Source organism: Cupressus sempervirens, chromosome 2 (genome assembly GCF_028749045.1).
Source record: "Cupressus sempervirens isolate cs-2001-9-10 chromosome 2, ASM2874904v1, whole genome shotgun sequence".
Classification (NCBI taxonomy): Eukaryota; Viridiplantae; Streptophyta; class Pinopsida; order Cupressales; family Cupressaceae; genus Cupressus; species Cupressus sempervirens.
In genome coordinates, this window is record NC_143119.1 from 514,062,182 (window position 1) to 514,088,151 (window position 25,970).

General features: G+C 34.4%; 1 protein-coding gene across 2 annotated transcripts in view; it reads right to left on the reverse strand.

Moving 5' to 3' along the window:
* Positions 1-25,970, reverse strand: part of LON2 (lon protease 2) — an 83,301-nt gene that overhangs the window by 4,200 nt on the left and 53,131 nt on the right. For both annotated transcript variants that reach the window (XM_089814408.1, XM_089814407.1), the window contains 6 exons: positions 25,440-25,567; positions 24,829-25,030; positions 24,503-24,709; positions 22,748-22,878; positions 21,131-21,344; positions 91-396 (listed from right to left, as the gene is read on the reverse strand). In XM_089814408.1, the coding sequence (XP_089670534.1) occupies positions 91-396; positions 21,131-21,344; positions 22,748-22,878; positions 24,503-24,709; positions 24,829-25,030; positions 25,440-25,567 (1,188 nt within the window). The remainder of the gene's footprint in view (positions 1-90; positions 397-21,130; positions 21,345-22,747; positions 22,879-24,502; positions 24,710-24,828; positions 25,031-25,439; positions 25,568-25,970) is intronic.

Consider the following 25,970-nt stretch of genomic DNA (forward strand, 5'->3'; position numbering starts at 1 on the left):
TGCAGGTATCACATGGCAAGTTTATACAATGTATAATATAGATGGAATAATGCATGAAAGATGAAATAAAAAGCAAAAGGAGAAACGTACTCCAAGTACATTTTCAACCATTGATTCATCAACAACCAGAATTTCAGTGGCCTCCAAAGCACTAGATATTTCACGGCCATTCACACCTATTGGCACAACTTCCATTTCAATTTCTCCACCATCTGCAAGGCTACTTCCTTCTAGCAAGGAAGTCGTCTGAGGATGTATTTCTTTAGTCAACCTTAGGGACTGTTCTCTTTCAGCCACTTTGACAGCTGCCGCACGAGCCAGGGCTGCTAAATGGCGCTCTAAATTACGCACGCCAGCTTCTCGAGTGTATCTTTGAATCATGAGCTCCACCATTGACTGAAATTATATGCCACCAGAAACCACAGAGAAAATAACCAATACATCAGACAATGATTTATCAATGATCAATGCTAACATTGATCACAAAGACAGGCAAAAAATGAGCTTCTTTGACTTCTTTGACCAGATATACAACTTGCCTCTAAAAGCTTAATACAAAATCAGAACTTATTGTAATGTAAATATGAAATCATATGCTGTACAATCTATAGCTGAGTGGAGTTCCACTTTAATCAGTTGAAGGGATGAAGCAAAAGGAAATAATGCAAAAGTAAACGGAAAGCATTATGCATGATCTTTGTTGCATAGTACACTTCTTTGACAAATATTTTAGTCATACCATTTTCTGGCTTCTAGTTTCCATATCACTAACATGTGAGACCTTTAAAGTAAATTATAACACTTTAGATACCTTCTACGAGCTAGCAATAACACGATAGGTCATATAAAAGTGATAGGAATATGTATTCTGTTCTCAGTGCAGCAAAGCAATCAGAATGGCAGACCTCCTCACAAATCCAACAAATATGTGTCTAGACACACAGTAAATCCATCCATGAGATCCAATCTAGTGTCTAGGTATGGTCAATGTTAAGAGTGCATTTTATCTAATGCTTGCAAGTTTTCTGTCAGAAAGCAACTATCAAAATTAGACTTGATGTTGCCATTTAATGTCCATAATGTAGTTCACAGACGACGACTTGGAGAGTACTCCACGAGCCAAAAATCTTGGACTCATTATACACAATCTTTGTTGTAGACTAGACTTCTTTGACAGAATATTTTAGTCATACCATTATCTGGCTTCTAGTCTCCATATCACTGACATGTGAGACCTATAAATTAAATCATTTTTTTATAACTTCTAGAGCTAGCTATAACAAGCTTTACCACAATAAGCCATATAAAAGTATTAATTTGATAGTAATATGTATTTTGTTATCAGTGTAGCAAAGCAATCAGAATGGCTGACCTCACAACCACTCAGACAAATATGTGCCTAGACATGTAATACATCCATCCATGAGATAAACCAATCTAGTGTCCAGGTATGGTCAATGTTAACAGTGTGAATGCCATGCAAAATTATCTAATGCTTGCAAGTTTGCCATTAGAAAGAAGCTATAACAGAAATGAGAATTCATGGTGCCATTTAATGTTACATAGCAGACTTTCTCAGCAAAGACTCGAAAAAAGTTCCAGCTCGCATTTAAACTGCCCTGATGCATTATAACCCGCATAGGCACATTTCAGTCAAACATCACAATTTTTAACCTTAGAATTGCATGAAACTCGACAAGTTTTATCTAAAAATCAAGTGATTATTCCTTTGAAACTCATCTACAGAGGTTTGCAAGTTAAACATGAGTACTCACCAAGCTGAAAGAACCACAAGCACTCAGCAACTCTGCAAATACTTGCAGGGTCTTCTATCCACAATTCATGGAATCTAAAGGATCAGGCATTGATTTGACATTTCAGGTGACTGTGACCTTCGATGAAAAGGTTTAAGGAGTACAATAACATCTGGAAGGTCGGAGGCAATATCAAAGGTATGCTTGACACAATAGATTATAATAAACTGCTTTTGCATGCAAAGGTGAATTAGCAAGAACATTTCAGGCAGATCCACAGTTTCTGAATTGATGGAGACTCTATATGCAGCGTAGGGAGATCCAGTTTGGCTAAAAGATTGCCTTCCAATGGAGTGGTATATTGGAATAAGATATCTTTAGGGCAATCAAAGAGCTTTTGGGTGTTGCATGCCTGCCCCAGCATCTACCCTGAGCTAGAGCAGTGATACTTGGGCTAGATTTTCATTACATCAGACTGTGGCAAGCAGTTGCATGAAAAAATCCAGTCTCTAAAACTACGTCTCTCAGCAATCTTCAAACTCAGATATCCATTTTCTGTTGAAACCAGGATATAGGAATGGCTCTTAGAAAGCTATATTTAAAATTTTCAAATGGATAAAAAATTCCAAAATGCGTACAAGTTTTTGCAGATTGACCTTTTCCCAAAAATTTGGAAAATGTGAAAATCACACCCCACATAAACAACACTTCTGCACAAAAGTTAAATGCTACATAAATTTACAGTGTCAGGATACACAGGGTATGGGCGGAGAATTTGTGATAAACCGTCCCCAACTTGGGTATGCAGACTTGTGAGTAATGCAGTACATAAATAATACACATGCATGTGTATAACTACACAAAGGTACATTTGAACCAACTATATCAACGGTAATGACCACTGGGGCTTCAGCCCTGGTATGCGGTAGTATCATACTGCCCCAGTGAGAGCAAGGTTGCCAGTATGAACCCTGCAGGGGCCCACTCATCCCTGGTTTGAGAGGAAAATAGAAAGAATACTCAAATAATCTAAGGTATTGAGAAAATGAACACTGAAAATATTAGGGCAATATCACTTACACTGCAAGTACTATATTATACTAATGCATTGATGCTGCATTTATTCTACCTTACCACGTGATAAGGAAACGTATCCTCCATTAATATTAAAAATAATAATCAGCATTCAAAATAGCAGTGCTACTGATATGAATTATGAAACTTCAGATTTATAAATATCTCATACGTCAAGAATATAGGTAACATTATAAAATAAACACTGCTGAACTCTAAATGAATACAAACCTGTTTATAAATACAAGCACTTAAAGAATCTACAGTAATCAGAACTTTGATGAGTATCTACTTGATAAAATTCATCTTTGTCCGGAAAATTTCTGTTCAACAGAGATATTCCTTCAAATTATACCATCTAAAACTGTAAAATGAGAAATTTTTTGAGATCTTTTTTTCAATTTTGGAAAGCAAAAAATAGTTTCAAAAAAGGGTAAATATTTTTAAAAAGATTTATTTTAAAATATGTGGAAATGAATAAACAAAGAAAAGTGCATATATATCAAGATCACATCATTTGAAAGTGCACATACATGCTGAGTGCATGTGTTCTCATGTGAGGGAGGCTGTGAACTACACAATACATATCAATTACACAAAAAGTGTACATGTAAGGAGGACCATGATTCTGCAAGCAATGCCTCACATGCACTATGAAGAACCAATGGGACCAAATAAATCCAACACCATTAAAATGTCTCTCAGTAGCACCAAATACCAACCAAGCCTCTCTTGATTTCTTGCACTCAATATTCAATAATGATCTTAAGATCGATTCCAAATCAATTCATGACAACAAGAATGTAGATATGCCAAATTACATAACATCCTACGAAATTATGGCCCAATGCCTTTATTAAATTCTGACCAAGCAAATATTTCAAAAAATGTACAAAATTAAAAGACCAGGTCAAAATCAACTCAACCATGGAAACAATGCTCAACAAATTCATTAGGTATTTCAAATATGAGCAGGTTATAAGCAGTGTTCCATTAGTCCCCAAGGGTTTGGATGACATCCCTGAGGACCTCCTTTTTTCCCAGGACAGGTGCATTGAAATATGAAGGGTAACTTCTTCAGAAAAAAAAGTTCAGAACCCTTGAAAACCTAAAAGAGGGAGGAGCATCATTGCAAATGCTGCATACTACATCAAAAACTCTAGCTTCTTTTAATTTCTTGAAGTTATTTTAATAGTCACTCAAAACAATCACAAAATTTATGAAAAGTTTGGCATCCCCATGTTGAAAACAATTATTCAATTGTATATTGTCATTGATGTTACACAAATGTTGTTGAATAACTTGGATCTTTTCTACACATGCACTAACATGGTCAATGTGATTGATGTCTTCCAAATGCAGATTTGAAGACTCCTAAATATGAGAGGAGACATGTCTCTATAGTTAATCATCTTTAGTTAATAAATAACTATATGTATAACTCATCATTAAGCATATATGTAATATTAATATATTAACCATATATGTAATATATTATTATATTATTATGTTATTATATTATTATATTATAATATATAATGTATAATATATTATATATTATATATTATATATATAAGATATTTATCTTAAAGATGATTTACCATCAAATAGATATCTCATGATAAAATCAATCTGACAGAAGCTACAACCTTAACACTCCCTCTTAGCTAGGGAGGATTTAAAGAACACATTATGCTCTCAAGAATAAGAAGAGATATCATCTCAGTATGTTATCAAATTCACTATGACACTAAATTTCTCACCTTTCATAACACACAATTGAAGTAATTTCCATTACTTTTAAAAAAACACCAACTTAAGTGTGGTCTATAGTAACAACTATGGTCTCTAGCAAGGTCCGACCCAAAGAACCATAACAAGTTCATTATCATGGCGTCCAGCAAAATCCAGCCCAAAGAACCATGATAACCAGTCTACCATTTGTAAGATCGCCACCTTACAATGGTTACCTTCTGACTATTTGTTATCATGGTGTCCGACAAAATCCAACCCAAAGAACCATGATAACAAATCTACCATTTATAAGATCGTCATCTTATAATGGTTACATTCTGACTGTTCGTTATCATGGTGTCCAACAAAATCCGGCCCAAAGAACCATGATAACAGGTCTACCATTTATAAGACCGTCATCTTATAATGGTTACCTTATGTTTATATATGTCAACGAAAGATCGTCACCTTTCATTACATATCATATGTTAAATAGTAAACACCATGAACCCAGCCAAAGTGGTACAAGCCTGCTTTCACCTCATTCTCTCACAAAAAAATGCATTACAAGGAATTTCACTTAGAACTTCTCCTCTGGAGAAGATATCATTAACAAAGGATTTCACCTCAAAATTCTCCCTTTGAACAATGATTTTGAGAAGTCAGATCCTCTAGTTACTCCAATAGAAACTCTCTTCACCCAAGGATGCCTTTCAAACTCCCTCTAAAACTGATATCAATATTTTGACATTTTGGTGGTAAGTCATTACTTCCTCATGATATACATAGGAGTAGGCCCATCAAAATCATGCAGTAACACAAATGTATTTCTAAACTCCCTCTAAGTATCAATCTTCTAAGCTCCTGCGTTGCCTTCAAAGACTTCAAAGAAGTGTCATACTCCCTCTTAATGTAGAAGAATCTCATAATCTTAATCATCAAAGATGTTTTCTTCAAGAGCCTCATATTATCCATCTTAATAATCTGGGTCTTTGGAACTACTATCATTAGATTGAGTCTGCACAATATTTGGTAGCATGTGCAAAGTACCAACTTTCTTTTCTTATTTGCACATGAAGATTCAAAAATTCTCCATTTAGATTATTTGAGAATAGAACACTTCCCCTCTAAATAAGGTTCAAATGGGAATGGAACATTGATTATTATTCCCCCCACAATGTAAAATTTCCACTCATTCTTATATTGTTGAAATTTTTTTGTATCAACTATGACAACTCCTTTCTAAGTTCCAACTTGCTCTTTTCATCCATTGAAGCTCCAAACATTCATTAAGCTTAATAGTAGAAGCGAACACAAACTCGTCCGCAATACGTCAATATCTTGATTGAGTATGATTGCGCCACTTGAATGACTCTACAACTCATACGTCAAGTTTCATTTATCAAAGAGAGACTCGTAGATAGTTTAATTAAAGTCGCAACTTTCTTGTGATGTACAAAAGGGGTAGGCCCATTCACAGTTGCATGAATTATAGTCCTCTTGATTGTTACAATTTATCGATCACTAAAGATTCCATCACAACATTGGTTTACTCCCTCTGAATCAATATGATCAATATCACTAACGATAGATAAAACCATATCCTCTATTTGCTCCCTCCAACAGATGTGTCAAAATCCCTCTAAACATAATCTTCTAAGCTTCAAAAATAAACTTCCCTTTAACAAAGTGTTAGACTCTCTCTGAATCTGATATTAATCCTCCTTTTCCCGCAAAAACATTCTTGGAGGAAAAGATCAAGGCAAATGTTTGTATAGAAAAACAAGCAAGATATTACAAAGATTAGATAAATAAAATACTCAAGGATAATAAATTCTCATTATAAGACCATTTCAATATAATATAGATCTAACTTAAATCTATATTTTCAACATATTGTTTTCTTACGAATGATGCATATAATAATCTATGGTGATCAATTTCAATCATATTCTTTACAAATGAAAAATTTGTACTTCATGTATAATCACCAAATATTTCTCATTGATTTAATAATGTCGAAGAATCTCAAATAAAATATATATGTCATTATTCAATAATAATATCAAAGAGAACATACCTTATACCCACATTTATAATCAGGTGCCTTCATCACGTTGGCATCCTTTGCAGTGACAATTGAGATTATATTATAGATTACAACCATTTCCCATTCATTCTCACCTTCGACGATGTCAAGGTTATAATAAGTAATTCTTTCTTTTCATTAACACTGACACCTTGCCTTAAATATTATTATTCACCTTATATAAGTTTGTAGGGCCGTTGAAAGTTGTAAAGTTATTTGACTGTTGCACTGCTAACAGGGTGGAATCCATGTGGTATGTCCCTTACACACCATATACCTTTATTAATGGTTCATCACTAATGCAGAGATATGAAATGGCCTATGTGTTTTATATCTCAGTCCAGTACCATATTTCTTACACCCGCTGCAGGTTTACAAATATGGTGCAAAAATTTGCTTCAAAGGATGTTGTGGATGACTGGAATGCCAAATCTCATCTCCCACTTTAAGCACCATTTGCAGAGTTGTCAATACCTTTAAAAAAAAACCACTAAGTCTAGGTTTAAGGCTCCTTTTAGGGTCGATAATTTGTCGAGGACTGAACACTTATCATTAATCTTCAAAAACAAGATTTTAGAATTATCATCTTTCATGTGCCATGTGGCAAAACATAAAAGAATGGAGCGGTGAATGCAATTCCCTTTGTTATAATTTCTTTCTAACGGTACATCCACGTGACTTAACCCAACAATGTAACTTGCAATATCTTCCATTTGATATCTTACACCGATCTCAACTCCATTCATTTATGATTTGACTTAATGGTTCACAATATCTTTTGTCACAAAGTTGATAATTTTATGATCATGAATAAATTGATACAATGGCTATAATTAACTAACTCACTTTCAAATGATAAATAAATCGATACATCGGCTATAATTAACTAACTCAATTTCACATGATCATAAAGAAATAAACAACAGCTATAATTAACTAACTCAATTTCACATGATATGAAAAAATAAACAACACATATAATTAACTAACTCAATTTCACTTGATATGAAGAAATAAACAACACATATAATTAACTAACTCAATTTCACATGATATTGTTTCGTTAAATCAACGGCAATGTTCAACTTAAAATTTAGGGCAAAATTTGGAATGTAACACTTTTGACATCACAAGACTGTCACTACATTTGTGGTCAGACATAGATAAATTCTGCCAAACCTTTCATTGTCTTGTTGGAACTTGTCTCTGCGTGCCCTATTCATCTTACGAACTCGGGTTCCTCAAATCTATGTTATGAACAAAAATGGGCCTTTGCATGGTTTCAAAATTACTTGAAGAACATAGTATGATTGATCTTGAAGTTTTACTAACAGCATTTGAATTGCAATATTTGTCAAAAACCAATATGAACTATCATCCAATAAAATGCTGAAAACACTAGACATTATTGAGATACAAGAATATATGGGACTATATCTTTATCTAGATTCAATGCCTCATTTACAGCAATGCAGAAACATATCACCTGCTCCATTTATCACCACATATTCTCATAAAATGATAACTATTTCAAGACATTTATTTACATATCTATTGGATCGATCCTCATACCCAACTATCCAATTTGCAGATTGAGTCTTTTCACATATTAATTTAATTTCTTGATTAATACTCTTACAGTCCTGCTCTGATACCATGTTGAATAACTAGGATCTTTTCTGCAAATGTACTAACATGGTCAATGTGATTGATGTCTTCCAAATGCAGATTTGAAGACTCCTAAATATGAGAGAAGACATGTCTCAAGAAGAGACATGTCTCTATACTTAATCATCATTAGTTAATAAATAACTATATGTATAACTCATCTTTAAGCATTTATGTAATATTAATAGATTAACCATATATGTAATATATTATTATATTATTATAATATAATAATATATAATGTATAATATATATTACATATATAAGATATTTATCTTAAAGATGATTTACCATCAACAAGGTATCTCATGATAAAATCAATCCGACAGAAGCTACAACTTTAACAAATGTCACACTTTAACAAAGCACAGTTGGCATAAGCCGAGCTCAGTCGAGCACCAAAGAAGATTCTAGTGTCAGCCGAGCAGAAATCAGTGTTAACCAAATCTAGTCTCTCTACAAAGAAATTAGTGTTAATTGAGCTTGTTCAGTCAGCAAAGCATAAGTTAGTGTTAACTGAGTTGGGTCGGTCATCAAAGGAAGTTCGTATTAACCAAGTGTTCGGCACAGTGTTAATCGACTGACAACAGATTACTTTTGTTAATTATTTGGTTAATACAAGCCGACTAAATGGATGTTTATTGATGTTTTGAAACAGTTCTCAGGCCGACTTTTCCTAGCTTATGATATTTAAGAAAGGTCAAGTTGTGGGGATTAAAGAGAATATGAAGTTGAATAAAAAAGATGGATATGTGAGCGAAGTCAAGGCAGAGCAAAAAGTGTGAAGGTTATGCCGCAAGGAAACATCTGATCAAGAAAGATCCAAAGATTAAGCCAAAACAGTGATCTGAATTCGCAAAGTCAGTTGCTTCATCAATTAGGTCACACTGTTGTTGCTTTCTAACCATCGTAGCAATAAAGAAATCTCTTAACAGAGTTGACTTAACAATCATTTTGTAAATCCTCTAAAAAAGTAGCATTTCTTGATTGAAGTGTCTAAACACCTCTAACAAGGCCACTCCTAACTGGGTGATTCAAATCCTCTAACAAGGTCACACTTAACCATGTGTTTTGTAACCTTTAATAGAGTTGGCTCCTAACAAGGCTCACTTCAGAAGAGTGAAAAATAGTAACTAGTCAGAAGGCATATTGACAAGGAACAAACTAAAAGGTGCATGTTTACTTAGTGAAGTTAGACCTAGATCTGTAAAAGATGCTTTAGAAGATGAAAATTGGATAGAAGCAATGAATGAAGAGATTGAGCAAATAGAAAAGAATAAAACCTAGTCTCTTGTTCCTAGACCCAAGGATAAAAATGTAATTGGTACAAAATGGATATTCAGAAATAAAATGAATGAAAAAGGTGAAGTAACAAGAAACAAGGCAAGACTTGTTTGCAAAGGTTATGCTCAAAAAGGTATTGATTATGGGGAAACATTTGCCCCTATTGCAAGACTTGAAGGGGTTAGATCACTTCTAGCATATGCAGCACAAAAAGGATTCAAAATATATCAAATGGATGTCAAATCAGCTTTTTTGAATGGGGTCTTGGAGGAAGAAGTCTACATTGATCGGCTTGAAAGTTTCATAGATTCAAGCCAAACAGACATGGTATGTAAACTTCATAAAGCCCTGTATGGTTAAAACAAGCTCCTAGTGCATGGTATGAAAGACTTCATAGATATCTAGTAAAAATTGGTTTCGAGAAGACAAATGATAATAGCAATTTGTAAATCAAAGAAAGACTTGAGGACAAGATATTGCTTGCAAAAATATTTGTAGATGATATCCTATTCACAGGACATGATAATTTATGCAAATCATTCTCTGAAGAAATGAGGAAAGAATTTGAAATGTCTATGTTTGGTGAAATAAAATTCTTTGTGGGTCTACAAGTTAATCAAATGAAGGATGGGATATCTATCACTCAATCAAAGTACATCAGGGAAACGTTGAAAGTATTTGGAATGGACGATTCCAAACCAATTGGTACACCCATGTCTACTAGACATAAGCTCTCAAAGGATGATGATTCAAAGGAGCTAAAGCAAACTTCTTATAGATCAATGATTGGGAAACTTCAGTATGTGGTTCACACAAGACCTGATATTGCACTGGCAGTTGGCATAGTTGCAAGATTCTCTGCTAATCCTAAAGAAAATCACATGATGGCAATCAAAAGAATCTTGAGATATCTAAAAGGAATTGAGGATTATGGGTTATGGTAAAACAAATGAGGAAATCTTGAATTAAGAGCCTTCACTAATGCAGATTGGGCAAGAAGCATTGATGACAAAAAATGTACTAGTGGAGGGGCATTCTTTCTTGGAAAGAGGCTAGTGTCTTGGACAAATAAGAAGCAGAACTATATTTCTCAATCCAAAGCAGAAGCAGAATATGTTGCTGCGGCAGTCAATTATTCTAACATAATGTGGATCAAGCAATCGATGTCAAGAATGAAGGAAGAAATCAAGGAACCAGTAGTTATCTATTGTGATAACACAAGTGCAATCAATATATCCAAAAATCTAGTGATGCACTCTAAGACAAAACACTTTGCAATCAAATATCATTTCCTAAGGGAATTGGTTCAAGATAAAGAGGTGAGATTGGAATATGTGAACACCAAGGAGCAGATAGCTGACATATTCACCAAGCCATTACCTAAGGATGCATTTTGGTATCTAAGAGGTAAGCTAGGGATCATTTTGTTACATCCCAAAATTTTAACCTATTTAAAATTATTATAGCCGTTGAGTGATTAGATAAAACTTTTTTTGTTTTTTCTTGTTCATGTGAAAAGGGTAATTATATGTAACCGTTGTTTCATATGAAATTGGTTGTTATCAATTATTATTTAAACTGTTTAATGATGATGGAAGTTAATCGTTACTTGTCATATGTTGATGATGGTAATTAGCAGTTGCTTTGTTTCAGAATTATGGTTATTAACTAATTTGTTACTATTATCTATTTTATATGTTGATATGGATTTATCATGGGAACTTGTTATTATTGTGGAACACGTTGCACGGGTGGTTGCAAGAGCAAACAAAGGGGAGAAGCATTGCGTAACGGGATCTACGGAATGGGGCACTGCCTTAATCCATTTGTCCGATCGACATGTATGACCTATAGCTATCTTGGTAAGGACCTAACAACTGCATAATAGGGTACATTCATTGGGCACGCATGAGCTATTGGACAATCAAAAAAGCATTAAACATTTTAACATAATCAAAACACGTGTCATTAATGGTTTATGTTGACTTTCTCATCACTTCAAAATTTTATATATATATATATATATATATATATATATATATATATATATATGTATGTATGTATGTATGTATGTATGTATGTATGTGCACATAAATATAGGAGTATGGTGCCACCATGTAACAACCACTTTTTTCGGGTCTTAACTAACAACTAACATATCAAAGAAATACAATTATTACTTCATTTTCATAGGAAGACAGTTATATCAGTTGCGTTCAAGTGAATGAGATTAACAGTTACAATCAATTAAACAGAAATTTTATAACTAACAATTGAAAACACCATCAATGAATTTACTATAGAAATTAAAATCTGCATAACATGGAATTCAAAACCGAAATCAATCTAGGGATGCTTCTGCAAACACCCAAGTTAGTCCACAAATACCACTCAGGATCAAATGACGATTACCATCCAATACCTCTATATCAAAATCAAATGACAATTACCACCAAATACCACTATATCAATATCAAATGACGATTACCATTAAATAACACTATATCAATCGGAGCATCGATTACCACTGGATCATTTAGGGCATCACATACCATTGTATCAATTAGAGCATCTATTATCATTGGATCATTTAGGGCATCACATACCACCGTGGTAATTAGGCCATCAGATACCACTGTATCATTTGGGGCATCAGATACCACTATATCATTTAGGGCATCAGATACCATTGTATCATTTAGGACATCAGATACCACTGTATCATTTGGGGCATCCGATACCATTGTATCATTTAGGACATCAGATACCACTGTATCATTTGGGGCGTCAAATACCTCTGTTTCATTCCTTTTCTTCTTATTGCTAACTGTGGCAATAACATAAGATTAAAAGATATGCTCATAATCATAATTCTTATAAATGAAAGACTGAAATAACAATCCTGTAGATATATTCCATATTCAATTGGAAGGTCAATTGATCTAAATGGTTACCAATTACATTGACGATAAGAGTTGCTTTCATTTAAAGAAATAACTATAACGACGATACAACACAATTAATCTTACCTTCTACTTGAATAGACATCATAAAAGTAAAATACATATTTCCAACAAACGTTTGAATGAATAGCTTATCTTTATCTAATGCACATCCCAACATTTTTTAGAGAGGGGAAACATTGTCAAGGGCTTAACCACCCAACTTCAGACCATAACTTATCCCCACGCACTCAATAATGAGAAAGCCCCTCCCTACCCGAAAGTAGACATGGAAAATCTTGTCAGCCACTGAGCATTCCTGGTACTTAATCACACCACTCAACTTCACAACAGGGGAACAATAAGTATGAACATGCATGAACTATTAAATGATTTTCCTTTTTCAAATTATTTAGAATTATTATGTCATGTCTAACTTTTATTTCTTGTTAATGCAGATTTTTATCTCACCTCGTCATCTCTTCCTTGGCTATACAGTCGAGTGAGTCCCAGGTGTTTGAATCTCAGAGCAACCAGCTCTTTCTGTTGATCCTCAACTAATATAAGAATATTATATGTTTCTAGCTTATCACATTTCTATGATCTGAAAAATATAACTCTAAGACTTGCAGAATAAATAACATTTGATTCTGTACATTCAACGGCATAATAAAGATATGATATCATGTCATGGATAATTGGTTTTGACTCATCATAAACAGTTATGTCCTAAAGAGGATCTAACCGATGATATTTAAACAAGATGATTTACAACATACTCTGGAACTGTATCTTACTGTTGTAATTTCAAAATGCAGTAGTATCGGAAAGCAAACATATTATAATCATTGAGATATGGGGCAACCACATAAAATGGTAAAATTTGGAAATATAATTGAGTCTAGGCTGGACACTATTAGTCAGCCCCCTTTCACGGAAGAACTCTGGATGCAGTTTTAGTGCGATTATTAATCATGTGCTTCCAGTAAGGAAAATATATAATGAAATGGAAGTTATCGTGGCAGAATTGTTGTGCAGGGAAAGAACAAAGAAAAAGATCTCAGAGGAGTGCACCGTAAGAAATAATGTAGAGGTATATATATATCATCTTGGTCTCTCACGGCTTCCATAATTTAAAGAGGTATTCGATAAACCTTATGGCTTCCAAGAAGAAGTAACTTATAAAGAAAAGATTTGGCTTCTTGAACGCCAATATAATATGCCAAATGTGCATTTCAGATTCAAGTAAAGAATTGAATAAATAAGGAAAAGAATTTGAAAGGTTACAAATCAAAAGAATAATATAAACATATTTATTTACTTGCACGTAAATATATTTTATTAAGATGGCACATATTAAATGTTTATCCAAGGTCGTACCTTTTAAATATGTATATCTAAATATAGATTTCATCTTGGAAGATTTATTTTATCTTCTTGTACATGCATTTAAATGTACGTATTAAATAGATAAAGTCTTGTATAAAAATAACACTATGATGTCATCTTTAATTTATATCTATGTGTATGTACATAGATATGTATTAAAATGATGTGGTGGAAAAGTCAACCAAAAGCCATTTGAGGTACGCATTAATTAAGTTAATATTTTAAATGTTTATTTAATAGCTCATGCATGTCTAATATGTGTATCCTATTATGCAGTCGTTAGGTCCTCAACCATGCTGATTCACAACTCATACCCATTTGCCCAATGATGGTGATGCTCCTGTGCCCAATTCTTTTCTAACAATGCTTCTACCCCTTTGACGTGCTCCATACAAGGAAATTCTCCGCAATTAAATCATATTGCCATAACAAGTTATTAATCATAATGGCTAACCATCTTTTCAATTCCATGAATACATGATAAATAATCAACTAGCATGTTATCTTCATATGAAATTATAACGACTAACCATCTTACCATTTCGCAAGATATAACAAATTTAACTGTCAACTGACTTCATGTGAACCTCAATGGCTATATAAACATTTTTAATTGGGTCAAAAATTGGGATGTAAAACACTATAGTATTAGATGATACAAGCTCATCCTTATTAATATACGTATACATAAATATGCGTATACCTTGAGAGGATATGAAAATAAAATAATCTCTCAAGTATATATGTATTTAGATATGTGCATCCTAATAGGTATAACCTTGGACAAGATAATAATATGATGTCACCATTTGAAAAATTATGTGTGTGTGTGTATGTGTGCAAATATATATATATATATATATATATATATATAATTCTTTTGATTTGGAGACCTTTGAATTCTTTCATCATAAATATAAATCTCTATGAGAGATGAGGAGTACACTAGGCATCTTTTTTTTAAAATCGGTGAACCAAGAACCAGTTATCTTTTCCATTACTGCTACCAAGAGTCGCAGCTTCCTTTAAGCCTTCTTTATTTTTTCGTATGTTCATATGTTCGAACATATGTTGTAGACCAAGCACCCCTGATTTTGGATTTTACTTTTGTTCCCTCTTCTTATTTCTTTCCTTTTCCCAGCGATTGATATTGAAGTAGAACCGAGCTTTTGTTTTTGATATTTGTATTGGTAATCGAACCTGAATTCTGTATTTGAGAAGCCGACTTCGAGAGTTGGTCATTCAGAATTAAGCAAAGATCTATTTTCTTCCATTGATCAGGTTATGTGATCAATTCTCCTAAACTTATTTTGACATATGTATTGCATTTGAAAGTATAGATGCAAGAATAGCTTCTAGGATTTCCAAATAATGATGCCCGGCCTAGATGTAATTTAAGTCTATCAAACAGTACATTTGATCAAGCACGCCAAGTTATTTCACCATGTTAAGACTAAACCACATACACATTTCATACTATGTTTTCCTCTTTGATTAAGTTGATCTTTCAAATTTGAATTATACCCTATGAAGTTTTTTGAAGTCTTTAAGGATTGTATTGTATCAATACTGAAATATATATATATATATAAAATTCCAACAGCTAAGTTCCAGCAAATGAATTGATATTCTCTATGATTGGACACCTAGGACTCACCTGGCTAGATGGCCAGAAAGAGGGTGAAGAGGTGAGAGAAAGTTCTACAAGAACAAGAAAACAGAATCATATTTGATACAACAAATTTATTACTTTTAAAGAATCATTTAATAGCTCATGCATGTCCATTTAATTTACCCTGTTGTCAAGTCAAGCGGTGGTGATCGAGTATTAGAAACCCATCCAAAAACCTTGGCCAATGTCGTTAAAGGCATGCTTGCCTTCTATAGATCACAAGATGTCGATGGCGTCAGATAATTAGACATGTTCATCTATTACTAAGCGGACATTCTAAACATCGGTATTGCTTAGATGGCTGGACTAATAGTGCCCCAAGCCTAGCCCTAGGGTAGGGAGGGCCTTTCTTATTAAAAAATTGTGTGGGGATTGATATGCTCTGAGGTTGGGAGGTTAAGCCTAAGCTAATGCTTCTCCTCTTATGCGGAAGTCGAGCCTTGCACAACCAGTTCAAGACTCTCCAGTTAGCTTTTGTATGTTCTTTCTCTATCCTTTGCTATGCATTTACTTTCTCTTGTGAATATCGAATATCATAGTATGAATGGTAATGATTTAATTTACTTCTGTAAAGATGATAGAAAACAATTATTCCAGTTGATAGTTATTCAGTTGAATGTTAATTCAGTTAATATCCCATGAAATGGAATTAAAGATGTTATATTTTGGTAGTTTAGTTGAAGTATTACTTCATATCTACTTCAAATCAGATTTTAGCTCTAATCTTTTTAGTTAAGAAAATTCATTAGTTACACATTCCCTTATTTGATGCTCACTAGAATACAGATTAGTGATGCATCAACCAAGCTATATTGACGCTTTATCAAGTTGATGCAAAGTTTTCAGAGCACATTGCATATGAATCAATACATCGGGTACATTGCAAATTCATCGAATGACGTCTTTGGCATTTGATGTCAAAGAGGGGGAGATTGATGTCATGTCAAAGAATCAAAGAAAGAGATTTGTACAAGAGCAAGAGGGAGAATTTCAAACAAAGTCTGAAGATAAGATGTCAGAGGGAGTTCTCATAAATGATGAATCAGAATCAAACTAAGGATATTTGCTCCAAAGCTTTCTTTGCATAATGACATGTTGTGTTTCCATCAATGCCCAAGAGGACGATTCTTGAAAACAATTATTCAATTGTCTATTGTCATTGATGTTACACAAATGTCACACTCTAACCGAGCATAATTAGTGCAAGCCAAGCTCAGTCGGGCACCAAAGAAGATTCCAGTGTCAATCGAGCAAAAATCAGTGTTAACCAAGTCTGGTCGGTCTGGAAAGAAATTAGTGTTAACCGAGCTTGTTCAGTCAGCAAAATATAAGTTAGTGTTAACCAAGTTGGGTCGGTCATCAAAGGAACTTCGTATTAACCTAGTGTTCAGTCTAGTGTTAGCCGACTGACAGCAGATTACTTTTGTTAATTATTTGGTTAATACAAGCCGACTAAATGGATGTTTATTGATGTTTTGAAACAATTTTCAGGCTGACTTTTCCTAGCTTATGATATATAAGAAAGGTCAAGTTGTGGGGACTAAAGAGAGTATGAAGTTGAATAAAAAGATGGATATGTGAGCGAAGCCAAGGCAGAGCAGAAAGTGTGAAGGTTAAGCTACAAGGAAACATCTGATCAAGAAGGATCCAGAGATTAAGCCAGAACAGTGATCTGAATTTGCAAAGTCAGTTGCTTCATCAATTAGGTCAAATTGTTGTTGCTTTCTAACCATTGTAGCTGTAAAAAAATCTCTTAACAGAGTTGACTTAACAGTCATTTTGTAAATCCTCTAACAAGGTAGCATTTCTTGATTGAAGCATCTAAAGACCTCTAACAAGGCCACTCCTAATTGGTGATTCAAATCCTCTAACAAGGTCACACTTAACCGTGTGTTTTGTAACCTTTAACAGGGTTAGCTCCTAATAAGGCTCACTTCAAAAGAGTGAAAATTTGTCACTAGTTGCATTGATGGTTTTTCCCAAATTGGGTTTCCACATTAGATCTTGGTGTCTCATCTGTTCATGTTATGTGCTTAATGCTTTATGTTTCTACAACTAAGTTACTAAAGTTTAATACACATTAATATCTTAAGATTGCTTTGTTGACCAAGTTACAGTGAATATCTAGTTCTAACCGAGTAGTGCAAGTATTTGTTTTAAGAAGTAAAAGTTTGTGCTGACATCTAAGGGACTTGGATTTGTTTTTGTTGTAACTGATTCATCCCTCCCCTCTCAGCTACTCCTCTTACATTTCCAACACCCCTGACCTTGTCCATGCATCCCCCATCCTGGAAACTCAAAGAACCATTGGATATAACTTACAAGTCAATCCCTAGATTGAAAAAAAGAACTATGGGATGATTAGTTATCTTTTTGTTTTAAAATCTTGGTAAAGCCTTGTGGACAAAAATTGAAGTTGAAAATGCATAAAGATCTCAAGTACATTGTTTTCAGAAATACAAAACAAAGTCCATGTCCCTTCTAATGGTCTACAAACAGCTTAAAGGAACCAAGTTTTGAAAATAAAATCTTGTATCTGCCACAAGGTTGACATAACCCAATCCAAATGCAAAAAATCGTCAAAATTCTCTACAGGTGTAAAAAGTAAATAAATCAGTAGTCCACATACCCACAGGAATGCTCTATTAGGAGTAACTGGTTGATTCAATGAAATTGCAGGCTGGTAGACACCCTTGGCTACTAATTTCATCATGCTTCCCAGATTTCAACAACCTACTGGAGATCATGGGTCCAATTCCTAGACTAATTAACATGTGAATCCAATATTGAGTTATCTATGAGTCCAATACTTCATTTAAATTATTAACTCATTTTGCATAAATTGTGAAAACATGAGGTGGTTATTAATACCTTCAACCTGATTGAAGTCATAAACTAATTATTGGTGTTAGTAATAAGAAGCGGGTCCTATGCCAAACAAAGGTGCAATGTTAAAGGCCTTGTGAGTTAGTGAAACTGAGTGCAGTGAAATTGTGCTGCATTAAAGATACCTTTCTGCAAAAATGGCATTAGACAGCTTCATTGACACCACTGTGCCTCAAAATAACAGCAGCATTCTACTCCTGAAAAATGTGTTATCACCTCAAGGGTCTTTTCTTTAAACAGTTTCACCACCATGTATTATGCACATGTTGCAAGCTATAATACCCCAAGTTTCCTGGCTGAGAAAGGAAGTAGATGGAGGGGCGTTTCAGGAAACAGGGATGGGAAAACAAAGCAAACATTTGTGGAGGACTGCAAAAGGATGGCTATCAAAAAACATAGAAATTTTCAAATATCATATGACAGCATTGGTAAGGCAATCATCATGTACATAGAACCTAAAAACATAGCATTAGAAATCAATTGAGACTTTCATTATATAGAAAATGATATGGTTGATGTGCTGATTCTGATAGAGCTAAAAGGTAACTAAGAAGGCAGCTAATATAGAGGAGGTATTTGTGGTGGACACCCATTGTCCCCATTCACAAATGCATTTCTTTGTATTATGGCCAAAACTGGAAGATATCAGAATCAATGGATAGCTATCCCTGGGACAATCAGGGGATGACCAGGCATTCCTTGGCTACCCAAGGGAGGCTAGAGATGTTTCCAGAAATAATTAAACGTCCTTGGGACAATTTCAATAAAAAAGGTTTTTTGGCGATTCCAGGGAGATGTTTTGACATGTCCCCACATCTCCAGGATAGTTATGAATGGGAACAGCTAAATTGTGGCCAGCACAACATCCCTAAGAACTTATGTAGCAAACATGTGTTCGGAAGCTACTCATTATTTAGTGCAACCCATTTCTCAAATGTACAGTGCTGGCATCCTTTTCACAGTACCATCCTCCTTATTTATAGCCTCCCTGTCATTATCAATTGATATAATGATATCCTTATTCGCAGTGTACCCATCATTATTCAATTTATGTACTCCTTCCTATTTGTGTAAATGCTCACTACAAATGGTATTATACAGGGTTTAAATAGAAAACACAGGTTATATGGAAAACTTGTGTCTGGAAGCTAATCATATTTTAGTGCAATCCATTTCTTTAAGTGTACAATGTCGGCATCCTTATTCACAGCACCATCCTTCTTATTCATAGCCTCCCCATCCTTTTAATTGATGTACTGCTATCCTATTCATTGTGTCCCCATCCTTATTCAATTGATGTGCTGCTGCCTATTTGTGAAAAATTGTAAATGCTCACTACATATGTTATTACAGAGGATTTCAGTTCCACGGAAAAGAAAGAGCACCTTACATTGCCAGGGCATGACTTTCTATTTAAGTATGTGTTTGAGGTCAAACACTGTTCTGGGTAGAAAGAAAACTCCATGCTGCTTCTAATGAGCAATTAATCATTTTTGTAATGATATTGAGGGAGACAGCTACCACAAGTTCTTGTTCTATTCAATCATGATAACAAATGGTAATTTCTTCTTGATAAAAAGCAGGAATTTATGCTTCTTCTTGAAGATAAATATGGCTTAAGATTTCAGCTGGTAATGAAGGTAAATCTGCATTGACAAAAATCAGTAAGGTCAACTAGATGGAATACGTATGTGACTTTTCCACCATAAACATACAAAAGGATTTTGCAGATGCAGTTAAGCAACTAAATAGATTCGATTTGCAGGTGCAATAAAATTGTTAACAGGCTAAATGCAGCTGAACCGAGATGCAAAACCTACCTTCATTGTTATGTAAAGTCCTAAGTTTCTGTTTTGAGAATGGATTAAAACATTTCAGTATATATACAAGATCCAGGTATGGACATGTTCAGTACAGCTACAGCACATCCATACAAAATCAAAACTAAAACATTCAGGCAATTAAACAAAATTTACCATAAAACACTACCAGTGATTTATAATTCAATATAAAATGTCAAAACAATAAATTGAATGAAAGGGAATCATGATCTATCGTCTTCCTGGTTTCACCCCTCGGTGTCATTTTACATTTAGAGGTTTCTGCTTTATATTTAATTTTCACATGGTTTCCCTTTTTTAATTGCAATTAATTATCATTTTTATGGACATTGAATTGTTGACTCGCCGCCTAACCCAGTGTATCCTGAATTTGACAGGTGAATTCAAGCTGTGCCCAGGTAGAACCCCACGCTTGGGGAAATCCATGGGATCATTTCCAAGGCAAACTCTGCCAAAGACCAGAGATTCAGTACCATTTTCAAAGGTGATATGCGAGGTAACAAAGTACAATTGGTAGATAAACAAAAGGAAGAAGCTGAAATGCTGTTACCAAATTGAAAATAATCAAAAGAATTCAATATGACTCAGAAGTAAAATCCACAACAATAGTGATATAACACTACTGAAAGATATCATATCACTATTGAAAGATATGTAAGAAATGTTGGTTGTAAGATCATCCCAGCACATTTGTGACAACTGCCGTTCCCAGGGTCCTATTGCCAATATTAGTAATAACATGCATTACTCAATAACAAATAATTAAGCAGAGAGGCATAAGAGAATTTGAATTATACCTCTGAAATTTGAAGATACTGCGATGTAAGACCATGTTGATCAAGGACTCGAGGAATTAAATGGCGCATGGCTATTTTAAGTTTTTCTTCTCGAGTATACCCAGGCAATTCAATCACTTCCATGCGGTCCAAAAGGGGAGGAGGAATTGGTTGTACTCTATTTGCTGTTGCAACAAATATGACCTTGGAAAGGTCAAATGGAACATTTAAGTAGCTGACGGGAGAAATTAAGGAAACAAATAGCTGAAGACCAAACCATTAAGGTTTATTAATAAACAATTTGTATGTACCTTTTGAGTTTCTATAAAAACTGATTTCATTATTCTTATTTCCACTCTTCTAATTGGATGACTTGCGGGGAGCAAAGAAAATACCGACTGGAAAGATAATCCTCAGACATAAAAATTCAAAACAAAAAAACATGATGCTGCTTCATTAATTATCATTTCCAATTGCTGTAAAGAGTAAAGTGAGAAGGTGAGGACAACAACTATCATTTAATAGATTTCCAAACAAACATTTTCTTCTTGAAACCTGTAGCTGGGAACAGATAATCCAGCCCATAGTAATTTAGCTCAGTTACCAGATATGCAGCTTAAAGGCTGGATGTGGATGCTAGTTCACTGCAGATGCGGATTCGCTGCAGATACGGATGCGGATGTGGTTAACTAAGGATTCTGCAGGCTTTAGAGTTTATTTGCATTATACTAATGATTAATCTCATCAAATATATATTTCATACGCCCTATGTACTTGGAGCAGGCATAGAGGCAGTTCCCGATGGTTTGAGAGATGTTTATTTGATTTGTTCAATCAATATTATAATCACATAACTTGATTTCCACATAACATGATCATTAGCCGTGAACAGTATTGCTAGCCGCAAATATTATGCTAGCTACAACTAATATTATCTAAAGAGTATTAACACCAATATGTCATTAGATTACATTTGTTCAGAATAGTAAAATTAATTAGTAAATAATTATGAAAAGATACGTAACTCTTGATAAAACATTGCATCCTTTGAAGTTATAGATAAAAAATATGGCTTACTTGAATATTTTTGAACTATCACTTGGCATTTAATATTAATCTTTGGTATTTGGCATTGATCAATGACGGAGTATCATACGAAAAAATGATTTAATTCTGTATATTTTTTCAACTTTTTTTTCTGAGAATATATATATATATATAAGTGCATCCTAACCCCCAAACAAATTTTCCAGGTATCCACATACTGGATGCTCATATCCACATCCAAACCATAAATTTTAGTATTTTAGAAGCAAATGAATAGGTAGTACGTGTCACACCACGTTGAGTTCATAGCAAAGCAAAAAAAAAACTTCTCTAATACATTGGTTTTCTACAAATTAGCTTAACTACCAGAAAAACTGTAAAAAATGGGGTAGAAGAGACACTGATTGCTTGATATTTGTAATATTTTCACAAGAAGAACCTGTCAGTTCATCCAAAATTTTACCAATATAGCCAACTAGAGGATGGAAAGCCAAAGTCTCCAAACAGCAATTACAAATACAAGGAATAGACCATGCAAAACAGAAACACATTGGAAAACATGCTTTGTAGCATCATGATAATTGAGGATACTGATCATTGAAGGCCTTATTCTGTTCAGGATCAAGGACTTCTAACAGTGCAGAAGCAGGATCTCCTCGAACATCTGAGCCTGTCTTATCAACTTCATCTAGTAGCATTACAGGATTATTCACTCCCACTCTCTGCAAAAAAAATCCAATATAAGCATGAGAACTGACACAAGCAACTTTTTTTTCTCAATTGACATGAATAAATAGTTCTTGTTAACCATTTTGTTTAAGGAGGGAAAAAGAAAACAGAAAAAGATGCACCATTGCATAGTAGAAAACAAACATGAAATGATGAAGCAGTTGTTTTCATAAGCATGTTTGGAAAAGTCTCAAGTTCAACTAATGACATACTCGAGCACCCATGGCAGTCATGTATACAATAGCAAAATATATCACCGGATTCCAAAAAGAATATTGTGAACAAAAATGAATTTAAGAACCCACCATAATAAGATTACTTACGAAACTTTCACTACTAATTGTGACGAATTTGCTGTGTTGTCTCCACAGTATTCCCTATTTTACCACAAAGTGATTTTAAATTTTATATAGCTCTACCTTTTTGACACCTCTACAAACATATTTTAAACTACATATCTACCTTTCCGTCTCCTGGTGAGCATTTTTTAATTTTTTAAGTTGTATATTGAAACGATTTATTGTAAGCTACAAGGAGATTTTTAATAATACACTAATGAATATCTAGGTAAAAGAAAATGGCTGCCCTTTAAATTATCAGTGTTACATGGGGACTCGCACCCCCCTCCCAAACCTCGGAGTACCCGTCCTCGAGACGTCCCCGCACTAGGTACTCACGCACCCAAATACCCCCACCTCCACCATTCCGCAACCATGTTTCCGCTCGAATGGGTACTTGGACTTCTATTTGAGTTTTGATTTTTGAATGTTACTATTGGGTATGTAATATGTTACTATGTTGAATGTTCAAGTATGTTCTATTGAAACATCATTTCATAACAAGCATTTCAAGTTCTATATGTATACTATACAACACCCCTCCCTGCCCCATCCTCTGCTTGCCGCTGTCCCCTAGCTGTCCCCCCGTCGTCCCAAAAATGAGGTCCATTTTCCTTACATCCTAAAAACTCGTCCCGATGTACCCCAGTACCGGTGTTACATTGTAAATTATAGACTATGGACCATAAAGGTGTTGCCTAGTCTTTCAAGGCCAGCCATTTGTTTTTAGTATTTTACATAATCATTTCAGGTTAAATTAACATTTTTTCTATATCATACACATAGTTTAATTATATAAATTTCGATATCCACATCATATTTGACACAAATATGACATCACTTTCTAGTTTTTAGTCTCCCACCTATCACCAATGTTTTTCCCTTGGCTTGGGAAAATGGAATTCAACTATGGAACAAACATGGGAATATGAATTTCCAACATGGCATTAAATGTATAGATTATAAAAATCCAACAAAATAAGTGCTAGTCAGAAAAATGCTTCAATCCATAGCCAGGATCCAGGCATTTGAATTGATTTAATCGAATCAGAACCAGCAAACTGTTTAAATGTAAATACAACAATGAAAAATAATTGAACTATAGTATGCTATATAAAAGTGCACCAATGATCAGTTTCTGGCGAAAAAAATCCAACTGGTATCAAGCTCTTTAATAATCCAAATATGGAAATCTTCGACCATGCATTCATGTTAGTGATGTAAGCAGTGTTCAAAAAATTACATAAAAAATATCTACAAAGATTGATAAGGAAGAAACCTTTAAGCCCTCAATGAGACGACCAGGCATGCTACCTATGTATGTTCTTCTATGTCCTCTTATATCAGCTTCATCTTTGACACCACCAAGGGAAATTCGGACAAATTTCCTATCCAAAGCCCCAGCAATTGAAGATGCCAGCGAAGTCTTGCCAACCCCAGGGGGACCAACAAAGCACAGAACAGGACCTCTTGCATCTGGCTTTAGCTATGACATCATTAATCCATGTTCCATGTGTTATGCTCTTCCCTTGTGCAGAATTTATGGACAGAAAAGACATTTCAAACATAAATATAAGAAATATTGGCAAAATTCACTAATCTAACCTTTCGAACAGCTATGTATTCAATAATTCTCTTTTTTATTTTCCCTAAACCATAGTGCTCACTATCCAGACGCTCCTTAGCGGCACGTAGATCAAGCTCATGTTCTTCACTGCTTATTTGCCATGGCAAATCAGCTAGTAGTTCAAGATATCCCCTAGAACTGCTATAGCCAGGTTGCTGAGGTTGCATCTTCCTCAATCGCCTTTAACCAAGATAAAACAAGAATGCATAGTATCAGTGGGACGAATAAAATTTAAAATGGTAGTCATTAACAAATAATAACATAGATAATGCCTAACTTTGTCCAAAACTGGGCTTAATAATATCTAATAGGAACTAAACAGTGGCGAATGACATCTATCAATCTTTTGGCATTAAAAATAACATGTAAAAAACTGCCAGCATCTAATTTATTTCTGGAAAATAGTACAAACTTATTTGAAGATTACATAGCAGCACCATCAATTTAAGTCATGAAAACAGGGAGGAACACAATTGACACATTTAAAAATGCCAACATTTTAATTTTTAAACTAGTACACCCAGACAATATATGCCATTATTTAACATTCTAAAGCAGGGGATACAATGTTAAGGCAGTGAAAGCTCACCTTAATTCTCTTTGAGCATACTTCCAAACATTTGGTGGCATGCCTGCAGTTTGCATCTTCCTCTCCAATGCAACCACGTCATCTTCGTCATCATCATTGTCACCCAGCTCTTCCTTTATTGCTCTCATCTGTAATGTAAATTTGGAAGAAAATTAAGGAAACTTATAAGCCTTGTTAATAGTCTTGTTTCTTCATGTTTAAAGTGGCACTATGACTGCGCAATGTGTTAGAAAATGGTATATGCATGTAAGGAAATTGATGAAAAATAACACATTTATTATTAATGGGGAAAGAGTTACTAAACAAGAGGCAGCATATAACAATAGTGATGAGAGTTTTGGGGTAACATTGGTGTAGAATGGAGTGTAGTGTAGAAAGTGCAAGAGGAAGACAGCAGCATTAGGAGCACGTTCATTGCTGCCTCTTTCCTGTTGACGATCAAACAAGGCATGCAGAATGTATGTGAGGTGGGGAAGTTAAACAAAATGGAGCTTCACTAGTTAATTCTTATAGTTCATTTTTGCATGTTGT